This window comes from Amaranthus tricolor, chromosome 5, assembly GCF_026212465.1.
Source record: "Amaranthus tricolor cultivar Red isolate AtriRed21 chromosome 5, ASM2621246v1, whole genome shotgun sequence".
Classification (NCBI taxonomy): domain Eukaryota; kingdom Viridiplantae; phylum Streptophyta; class Magnoliopsida; order Caryophyllales; family Amaranthaceae; genus Amaranthus; species Amaranthus tricolor.
Window position 1 is genome coordinate 15,366,904 of NC_080051.1, and position 11,780 is coordinate 15,378,683.

Below are 11,780 nucleotides of genomic sequence, written 5' to 3' on the forward strand. Positions count from 1 at the left end.
TCATAATAAAATAAAAGCATAATTTTAATATTTGATAATATTATCCTATTATTACTTGTATAATAATACTCTTTGTGTCCCTTTGAGTTTGAGTTTTATTTTCATCCTAAAACTTTATAAATTTAAATAGAGACAAAGGGAGTAAAATGTTTATACTACATGTAACATGTATTTTATATTCACGTAGAGATAACATCTAAGATCATTGGACAAATCTCTTAGAGTGGTTTTCGTGACATTTTCTACATAATAAAAGTGAGTATTCCTTTTTTTTTTGTTTTCTGCATTTTTATATTGGCAGAAAATATTAGTACAATCTTTTTATTTTTATCAGCAACCTTTTTCATTTTAGTTTGTACTAATTTTACACTCTTTTTTAAAAAAAATAGTTTTACTCTTCTTTTAATCTCATTCATAAATTTATACTCTCTGAATCATTAAGTTATATCGTCCACTTATAATTTTTATTTTTCCAATTCAATTACCATTTCCTAGTTCACAACTTATGTAACATGAGACTGACAAAGGGAATATTATTTTTGACAAGGAGAAGAAGAAAGCAAAAAGATCCTTTATTATGCAGCTGTAATGCCAAAAAAATGATACATAAGGCCAAGACATGCCAGGGAACCTTGGTACCGAAAGCAGTAGCAAAAATCAATCAATAAAAAAAAAAAAAGCAACAAAATTTGTTGCCAACACATTACATCATTTTGCATCAATCAAACCAATTTGCTCGATCTGGTAAAATTTATGAATTTTTATGTGATCATGTCTAAAAAAAAATAAGACAACTATTTTTTTAACATAAAGCAAACTATAATATTTGATTCCAGTTTACTAAATTACATATACTTACATGAAGATATTGCTCTTACTTGTTTAGAAGAAAGACTACTTTTTACTATTTTACAGATGTTTATTCATCAAAAGGATTGTAATTACAAAATAGTTATTATAACTGTTTTACCTATTACAGGAATTGATCCACCATGATCAGGATCCTTCTATTTTCTGCACGATAAAGCCTCAAAATAGGTCTTAAAAAAATCTGATTCATTTTGAATGACAAAATGTGCCGAGAATTTCTAGTACACAAAGCTACTAGCTAGCGACAATGTTGGCTATGATCAAGGGAAATGGAGTGGTTCAGAAAACCTAGACTCTTCCGACAGGGGAATGAGGTGGATATGAGACATATCTAGCAGGAGGTTCATCTTGATTTGAAGTCTTTGATCGCATAGCAACATCGAAAATGCTTGCTTCGTGAGAGAATTTATCAACACTGCTTGGTTCTGAGAGCTCGGGTGGTCGTTTACAATCTATAAGTGATATACATATGGCAAACGCTTGTAGAAGTGAGAGTGATGAACTAAATTCCACTGAGTGTATCCTCTCTTTGAATGGTGCCAAACTCAATACCAATTGGTTATCTTGATTACCCTGTAAAAACAGTGTTTTAAGCTAAAACTCACTTGACTCAAAAAATAAGAGGGAAGAGAGATAAAAACATTTCCAAAGTTCTTCAAAGAACTCGCACTATTAAGACGAATCATGGTAATGGGTATACTGAACAACAAGTAGAACTAAAGATTAAAAACTGAAAGAGAGACGAAGAAAAGAGCAGGTGAATAATCTTACCTGAGAGAAAATTTGGAACTTGTTTTTGTTCTGGTTAACTCCAGAAGAACCCATTTTACTTTCATATTTCTTTTTGTTGGTATACACTCGCAGCTGACAACCCAAATCCCATCCACCACAATCACATGATCCACCAGATCTCCATCTCTCGGCTAGTGTTGATATTTCTCCTTTACTAGGCACTGTATGAACACCACCTGGGAGTATGACAGTTGAGGTTAGATTCAGATTTATGAGTGAATGATCACTGGAATCAGCAGGTCTTATCTCCTGCAAGTTCTCTCTGGAATCTTGAGAAAAATCCAACCAGTCGTAGCTAGATTGATCATCTTTATTCTCATTTGGAGCAGCAATTCCGGGGAGCTTAATAACAATAGCTGCCAACTCATTAGTTGGATGAAAGTCGGTGGTATACTGATCTCCATTCCCAACATCCACCGCAAACAGATCAAATTCTCTAGTGATATTATGAAGAGAGCTGTCTTGCTTGGTGAAAACTGGGGAATCTGAGACCTTCATTTGTGCCACAACATTTGGAATGTAACCCTGGCCATTGCCTTTCCCTCCTTGATTCAACCACATTCCACTCCTCCTCTTAACTTCACGAATGGTGAAGAATGTGTAGGTCCAGCTATGATGACTCTTACCTGGAACATGGGATTTCCTCACAGTTGCAGCTAAAATGTTACTTTCATTGTCTATAGCAAAAGTAAACAGAGGAAGCCCATTCTTAAATGATACCCGCAGAAGAGCTTGAAGTAAAGTCGTAAGGCCACCAGAAGGTCTTGAATTTACTTTTATAGAATTTCCAACACAAAAATCCAATGGCTCAGTGCACGAATTTATGGTACCAGCCGTTGTAGATGAATGTTTCTTTGACGGCTCAGAGCAGTTAGATGTTTTAGGCTTAAGAAGGGGATCGAACAACCTTCTTAAAGGACTGGATCTGCTTCTATTATTATTGATAGATGACTTATCGCAGTAAGAACTATAATTGGACTTTGAAACAACCACTTCCTCTGGCCTAGATCTGGCTTTACATTCTGTAGAGCTTGACCTGCGAACAGGTGAGTTATCCCTCGATCCTACATTTCTAATAATCCTACGAACAGGTGAATTCTCCCTTGATCCTGCATTTTTAATCATCTTGCCCATTGCAGAGCTTAATCTGCGGATAGGTGATGGGTTTCTTGCTTTTGGAATAGACTCTGAGCGTTTTCTAGCATTTGAATCCTCAGACGGTTTGACTGCAGTTTCACTCCTTGACCCAGCAATTGGCTTCTTTTCTTCTGCGTTCCTGCTTCGGGAAGGGCTGCTAAGCATCCTAGCAGGAATTGATAACATATGTGATGCTTGATGGGCACCTTTACGAGCATTGTCCTTAGATGAACTGTGAACTATCTTGGTAGAATGAAGTGGTAAACTTGACAGCTGAAAAGAACTTTTGACACCATCTGCATGCAGGGGAGAGGTCTCAAGTAATTCCATGTACTTCCGTTGATCATTTTTAAAAAGCTGTTCTTGATGATTGTCTATCCCTAAAATGCTCTTCTGACATGGCTCTACTGACAATCGACCATCCGCAGTAAGACTGGGCATGTCAGACAAACTAGAGCGATGCTCTGATAGATCTCTATGCATGACAACCCCTGTTTTTTCTCGTATAGTGCAATCTTGATTAACAGAGCTCAACTTGGTTGCTTGCAACCTCATGGTTTCAGTGGCACATTCCACACTTTGAATTTTAGATTTCCCTTTCCAAGGTGCGCCCACTTCATATTTATCAAAAGTTAGTCGTTTTACCACTTCTGGAACAGCTTTCATGTCCGACTCCGGCCTTACAGACTGTTCTACTGCTCCAAAAGCCCTTCGCTGCCTGTTCAAATTGTTGCCACCGGTCACGGGTGAATCACAGAACTTATGGGCTTTTCCACCAAAAACCTCAATCTCCGAAGTTCTTGCTCCGGTATAAACATTTTGGGGTTGAGATTGAAGTACAGTAGCCTTTGTTCTTTGACGAGCTGGAGAACAGCTGTGACCTCTTCCAGAAGAAGATTTAGCATCTCCAAGATAAGTGTCCTTTGGAGAAGCTTCCAATTGAGATTGCAATGAAAGGCGGCGCACTCTCTGACGAGCAGGTGAACTGCTTAGGCCTCTGCTGGAATGGGTTGATGAGCCATCTGTTGAAAAAAGAGAAGTGGTGCTACTAGATGGAGAACCCTCATTGAGCTTTCCTAGCATCTGCTTTTGACTATACCTCCATTTCTCAAGGCGCCTCCAGTCAAGTACACCAACATTTAGCGGTTTATCCTGAAAACTTTTCCCTTTTTCCAAATAGTTTGGTAAATTTGACATGTATCTAACCAGTTCTTCCTCTTTAGAAGCCCTTCTATCTAAGACCTGGCTTTGTTGGCTACCTATATGTTTAGGGAAAGAACCCGTTGGATTTCTAGTAATCTCATGATGGAAATCAGCATAAGACAAGTTGGGTTTATCAGACATCAAGATGTCTCGCAGCTTTGTACCATGACGAGTACGAGAAGCATATTTAACTTCCGGAGAATTCACATATTCCTGGTCCTTAGAAATACTCCTAGAATTACCAAGATTTTCCATAGATCTGAAACTTGTCAACGAGTATTTAACATTAAATTTATCTATCCAGCTTGCCCAGCAAATAACCAGTCCATATCAGCAGGCATTCGCTCTGTCAGCAGCTCAACTCTCAGCTGTACTGCCCTCTGTATAAAAGTTTGTGAATTTAGAAATAGAAGACAAAATTTAAAATGTGGTGAAAGAAAAATACTAAACAGCTTGAAATTATAAAAGAAAAACTAAAACCTAAAAAAGGGTATAAACAACAGTACACAATCATTATTTTTTTGAAGTAACTACATGATCATTATTGGGAACTCTGTGATAATGAGGAAAAAATGGAGGTAATTACCTTCTAAGAGTCAACATTAAGATGCACTAAAAATATTCTTTTAGTGCTGCTTAAAGTTAGACATTAAGCCACACCATTATAAGTTTAGTCTCCATTAATCCGCTAAGCCAAAGTCAAAGAAGCTTGCAGAAGAGCTTAATTTTGATAAATATTACTGACCCACAATCCTAAGACATCGAAACAGTGCGTCACACATCGCAAAAGGAAATGTATACAGATCCCTAAGTGACCACCTAAAATTTCTAGTTACAAAAATAAATCACCATAACCACCAATCTTTTCCTCCCGGGTGAAAATCTTCATTATCCATTACATAATTATTAAAATTTCGATTTTGATCTACGATTCTACAATCCTACGATTAAAAAATAGACGATCGATCTGAATCGTAGGTAGGATTTTAATGTGGTAGAATCGTGTGATCCTTCTTAGCTCACGATCCTACGATCTGATCCTACAAGTAGCTTCAATAGTAAAATATTTTCATATAACCCATATTTCACATATGTATAAATATAAATATTTAAAAATTTATTATATCAATACCACTATCAAATTCAAGTTTTTCTTAATTTGCTGTTTAAAAATGATTATTAAAAGTATTGTTTTTCAAAACCCAATAGATAATGTCAAATAAGTTTTTACTTACACCTATAAACTTGAAAAAGAACAAATATAATTGAATCATCAGTAATCCAAAGCACATTTATACATATTAATGCATATTTATAAGATCACACAATCTTACGATTCGATTCTACTGATTTCTATCTTACCCCTCAATAATCCTAAATAAAATCTCGATCCTAATAACCTATTCCGAGAGACCAAATACTCAAATCCATAAAATCACAGTGACAATATAATGGAAACGGACTATCCTAATTCCAAAGTACGAGTACACATAAATTTTCTACGAAACCCACTTCACCAACTTTATTATTCATATCTACGTCTTAATCACAATACATATTCACCAACTACCACTAAAAATACCCAATACAAATCTCTGAACATATTCCAATTTTTTATAACCATTGACCAAAGTAGTCATCATCACAATATTACTAAAGATTAACAAAACGTTAAGTGATTTGTTCATACCCACACCTTAAAGCAGATGAATAACCACCAACACAACCACAAAGCCAAGACAAAAATCGATCTGAAGTGTAGAAAACGTGTGGTCCATTCACACTGATGTTGATAATAGAAACCAAATTTTGTTTTTTATGAACTACTCCTAGTAGCATTGTTGATTACAACTAGTACAAAAAGACAAACATCTTCCCACCCTTAACCTCAACTAGCTACCTAAACTCCACATTCATTTTCAGTTTTGAGTTTTCAAAAATTCCAGAAGCACAATTTTGAAATGGGGTGAAAAACACAGCAAATGCTGTACACTACTCTATAGGAGTGTAAGGAACAACAAATGGAAATAATAAACATAAACTAATCATTTATAACTTGATCAATGACCTATTTTATCATAAATCAACAAGATTTGGAGTACTACATTAGAAAGTGAATTGACTGTCAACATTTATTTACACAAAAAAACTTTCAAGTTTTAGCGGTTTAGTACTCCTAATCATTTGCCTTATTGTTATTAAGAAAATATATTTACAGCCTCAAATAAGGCTCAAATTTATTTTCCGAATTGTTAGCACACACTCACGCACACACGCACAAGCATAAGCACGAACACAGTCACGAACACGGACACACACGGACACGGACACGGACACAAGGACACACACATACAATTTGATTTTCAATAAATGATGCAAGTATAGACACACACGGACACACACCCACACATAAATAAATGATGTAAGTATTTACTATCAAAAGTTCAAATGTTTCCATTAAAATGTATAATGATCAATATAAATTAACACTCCTTCCCCAACCATTATCATAATACAACTATCTTTACATAGGAGAAACATAATTAAACAATATATAAATTATAAATTATGTAAAAACTATACAACCCTACAAACATCTAAAAGATAAATAATAAAAAAAAGTACTCATATAAATTAAAATCTAGTTGGTTACACTTAACGAGTAATCGAGATAAAAAAGTACCTTAGCTCACGCCTCTTCTCTCACCTTTTTTCTCTCAAAACCCCCTAGCCTCCATTGTTAGCTTTGGGGATACTATAAACCCCCCAATCTCTTTATTTTTTCTTTTTTGTTTTAATATACAAATAACATCCTCTCTCTATATTAGTATTATAGAGTTATTATATCCAATTATTAAATTAGATCTACTCATATATTGGGTTGGGTTTTGAAGTTTCTCATGGTGAGAGTTTAGAGTTTTGATATCAATTCGATGATAAAGATGGGTATCAATTCTGATAATACAGTCAATAGTATCAAACTTATCTTTATTTCAAAACTATACCGGATCAAAAGACCCCTTGTAAGAGGCTGCATCAAACAACAATGATAGAGGAAATACTTCAGCGTCAAATCTCTTTTATAATGATCATGGTTGTATCTATATAGTATTTTGCTTCATTAAAATTATTATGTATTTAAACGAATATTACTTTATTGTAGATGTCTTATGACAATTCTATCAATGAATTATTAGGATCCTTTTAATAAAAAAAAGTTAGTTGCACATAATTGTTTATGAATTGAGTAATTAAAATTCTTGTATTAAAAGAGATAAATACTTTAACATACTAAAAAAAGTATTATTGTTAGTTATCAAATATATATTTTTTTGAATCAATAAAAACTTCAGATTGCTAGGTAAACTAAACTTCTGCAATAAAATCAATTTAAAATTTGACTTATTTTACTGTTTTAAACCTATAAATATAATAGATTAAAGTAGTTATATGAACATTTTTTGCAGCTTCTATTAGCAATAATAAATGATGATACATGTGATCGAATCTCATACAATAATAAGATTCAAAGTGGCAAAGGGTTAGAGAACATACATAATTCTACATTTCGCATCTTATGGTTGTTATTCACCTAGACTAGATAAATGAGATTTAGAAACTACAAGCTATTATTACACTATATAGATCTTAAAGCATTGACTATATAGCAATAATTGCAAATCATAGGGTTAATTTATACACCAAACTTCATTTTCAAAAGATTCCAATTTTAATGCATCCATCTATGCATTAATATGAAATCAATTGATACCATTTCATGATAAGTTTACTAATCACAAGACTCATGATGGTACTACTATCAAATAAGACTCGTTATTCCATATATTATTCCATATGTTATTACTAATAACAAAAAGTGAACTACAAAACAATCTCAAAAAATGTACATAAAAAAAACTGCCATTCTCTCGGAATTAAGATAAACGCCTAATTTTACCAGATTCTTTTACAATTGAACCTCGCTAAACATCAAAATTAACGAAAATCAGCTATTCGTTCAAAATTGTTGCATTCTAAGATTAAAGAACTTCAGTATTGAAAAAAACACCGTAAAAAAACATTCTAGCAAACAAAGAGGTTGAAATTTGTGCAGAAAAAATGGTTACCTGAGTGAAGTAGGAAGTGTCGGTGAAGTATAACCAAAGAGTAAAAAATTGGAGTAACAGAGAAAAGCAAGAGAGACAAAAATGGCGGAAAATGTTGGAATCTGTGATTGAAAATGAAGGTTCAGTGTTAAACTGACAATGGCGGGAGGAGAGAGAAAATAGAGAGAGAAAGTGAATGAAGAAGATGAAAAAGAGTGAAATTAAAAGAGAAGGAGATAGAATCTGAGGAAGTTAAGAAACTCAGTTTTCTTTGTTTTTTGTAAAAACAAAAATTTAATTAATTTTGTTGTATTTTTTTATTATTTTATTATTTTGTGATGTGAAGTGTGAGAAAGATTGATCTGACGATGGAGAGAGAGAGAAGGAAAGGTTGCATCAAGGCAGGCGCGGGGTTTCCGTATGATAGACCCCATTTTATATCGAGTTATCGGCTATTGTTTCCCAGTTACTTCTACCGTTCTAGTTTATACTTATCTTTTAATATTTGTTTTTTCATGTAATTTAATATATTAATTTAATTTTTAATATTTTTAATTACGTATAATAAAAAATTATAAAAATTTGATATTAATAATCTTTGTAACGAGACAAATTAAATAAGATTTCACTTAATTATGTTTTAACACATAAATTAAAAACTAATCACAAATTAAAAGTGATTAATAAATAGTATCATTTTTAAAAGTGATAGTATCATTTTTGATATTAAAAGTGATTAAAAGTGATTAAATTAAATAAGATTTCACTTAATTATCATTTTTATAATGTTGCAACTAATTTGAAACGAATGATATTAAATTGGTTTTAAAATAATTTATTATTTAATTTCAACTGCCAAATTATGCTCTATGTATGTTTTAACAGCTCTAGCAGGAAACTGTTTTACATTGAAATTATTTATATAAAAGTAGTCTTATTAGCCTAATTCTATTTTTTTTTAAGGAAATTCCACATGGGAGTATTGAATTTTCATGAAACACCAGTAGTAGCACTTTTTGTAAGATTTTTTCATATGGTAGCATCCACTTAATACCTTATTTAATTTTCGTAGCATTCTCTATTAAATTATTGTCAATTTCCATTTAATTCACCATTTTGACATTTCTACGCTTATTAAGTATTGGTTTTTGTCTTTATAATTTGCCCTAAATCATTTTTATGCTCTCAAATGTTTAATTTACCATTTTGACGTTTAATTCATTGTTTAATTCATCAAAACTCTCAAATGTTGTAACAATTTTATTTTCATTCAAATTGTTGTCTTTATAATTTACCCTAGTTAAGTATATATGTATTAGTGCATGAAATGCACTTTTTGAACTTTATAATCCTAGTTAAGTGCATTAAGTGAACATTATGGCTTATGTTATAGTGTTTAAGGCACCTTTTGTCAAAAATGTCAACAATTTGAATAAAATAAAATTGTTACAATATTTGAGAGCATTGATGAATAAAACGTCAAATGAATTACACATTTGAGAGCATAAAAACGGTTTAGGGCAAATTATAAAGACAAAAACCAACACTAAATAATGGTAAAATTGTCAAAATGGTGAATTAAACAAAAATTGACAAAAATTTAATGAAAAATACTACGGCAGTTAGATAAGGCAGAAATTGAATGCTAAAATGTGGAAAAATCTTGCAAAAGTAATACCACTGACATTTCATGAAAGTTCGATACTACCATTTTAAATTTCCCTTTTTTAAATTACGATATATGATTAATAAGTTCATCAATTCAAGATAAGTTCATCAATTCAAGGATATAATTGATATCTTTCAAGTTCAAATTGATGTCTTTATAGTTACAATTAATTACTTTATATATAAGTTATCACTTTAGGGTCAAAATTAATCATCGTTAAGTTTAGAATTTTTCACTTTAAGGTCAAAATTATTCATTTTAGAAATATCATGATAGATCCATAAAACGTTATTTATACTTGAAATTGATCAGTTTAAGGTCAAAATTGATTTTTTTTAATCGTAATTAATCACTTTAAATGTTCATAATTGATTCTTTTAAGATTATATACTTTAAGTTGAAATTGATCATTATAAGATTAAAATTGATCACTTTTAAGTCAAAATTAATCACAACCACAACCACTAAAAACAACTGAAACACCACCAAATTGAAAATGGGATAGGCCATATGTATTTGGTCTCGCTATAAGGGGGTCTTTCATGATAGTTTGTAATGTTTTTGATGTTGGAGTGGTCCATTTATTGGTGAGCTTGATCAAATTTTGTGTCGGTTGAAACATATACTAGAAGTTTACTACCACTTTTATCATATAAAGTTTTAGGTTTGATTCTCGCAACCTTCCTTAATTTTCAGACTATTGTGTACTAAAAATTAAAAATAATGAATTAGGATAATATAAAATTTAATGCAAACTTTCATTACATACTATATAAGGATAGAAGTATGTGTTTTTCTTTACAATTTTTAATCACCATTGAATTTTACTCATTCAATTGTTAATGGACAATAATAAATTATGTGAAGGAAAAGTTAAAGAGTTCGAATAGTGATTAAAGCATGTAATAGTGCTTAAGGCACCTTTTGTTAAAAATGCCAACAATTTGAATGAGAACAAAATTGTTACAACATTTGAAAGCTTTGATAAAACGATGAACTAAATATCAAAATGGTGAATCAAACATTTAAGAGCTGAAAAATGGTTTAAGGCAAATAACAAAGGCAACAACCAACACTTAATAAGGATAAAAACGTTAAAATGATGAATTAAACGTAAATTGCCAAGAATTTAACCAAAAATGCTAAGGCAGTTAGATAGTACATAAACTGGATGCTACCAAGTGGAAAAATGTTACAAAAATACCACTTGCATTTCATGAAAGTTCGATGCTATCATATGAAATTTATCTTTTTTAAAGAAACATAATTAATTTTAAATATTATGTATCTAACAAGCCGTAACAAGTAATTTATAAAGTTCCTTCACAAAAAATACTAAGAGCAATATTAACAGACAATATAGAAAGTGAGTTATTAACAGACAATTATAAAGTTCATAAAACTCACAAAGATAGGAAAACCTAGTATGCTTGAATGAACTTTGGTTCATGATTTTGAATGAGTCAATTCTACAAGATGCATGCCTATAAATGTGTGTGTTGAAAGAAAGTGAGTTATTCTAGTTGTCTAAGGTTCCAAGGTTTATAAAAAGAGTTTTGAATCCTACGGGTTAAGAGAAACCTAGGCGAAGATTAGGCTATCTATAGCTAAATCTCGATAACAATACATTATTTTTTTACTAAGTTTCATTTCTTTGTTTATTATTCCGCAACTCAACAACCTTAAATAAGAATTACCTTAAAATAAATATCAACACCTTGAAAACCCTTATGAAAGAAATTTTGAAAACGGGTAAACTCTTGATTCACCTTGCCTTTATAGAGTATTAAATCTCCTATTTGAATCTTCAGGTGGTATCAAAGTAGGTTTCATTATGAAAGATCAAATGATATAGTGATTTATCAAAGATCCAATAGGAGAATGTCTTTTTGCTGAAGGTCAATCATTCACTGGCTTCCATTCTCCTATGGCACAAATTCTCTCACTAGAAAACCCTATTGCAGATGTTCATACTTGATCAAAACATAGAACTTTGGGAAATC

The 11,780-nt window shown here is 31.8% G+C and overlaps 1 protein-coding gene across 1 annotated transcript; it reads right to left on the reverse strand.

Moving 5' to 3' along the window:
• Window positions 1–617: 617 nt before the first annotated feature.
• LOC130814056 (uncharacterized) lies at window positions 618–8,515 on the reverse strand. The gene is made up of 3 exons (XM_057680049.1): window positions 8,130–8,515; window positions 1,642–4,382; window positions 618–1,443 (listed from the first exon to the last, which is right to left on the reverse strand). Exons 2-3 carry the CDS (start codon window positions 4,255–4,257, stop codon window positions 1,159–1,161), a joined length of 2,901 nt encoding a protein of 966 aa, XP_057536032.1. The 5' UTR covers window positions 4,258–4,382; window positions 8,130–8,515; the 3' UTR covers window positions 618–1,158.
• Window positions 8,516–11,780: the final 3,265 nt, after the last annotated feature.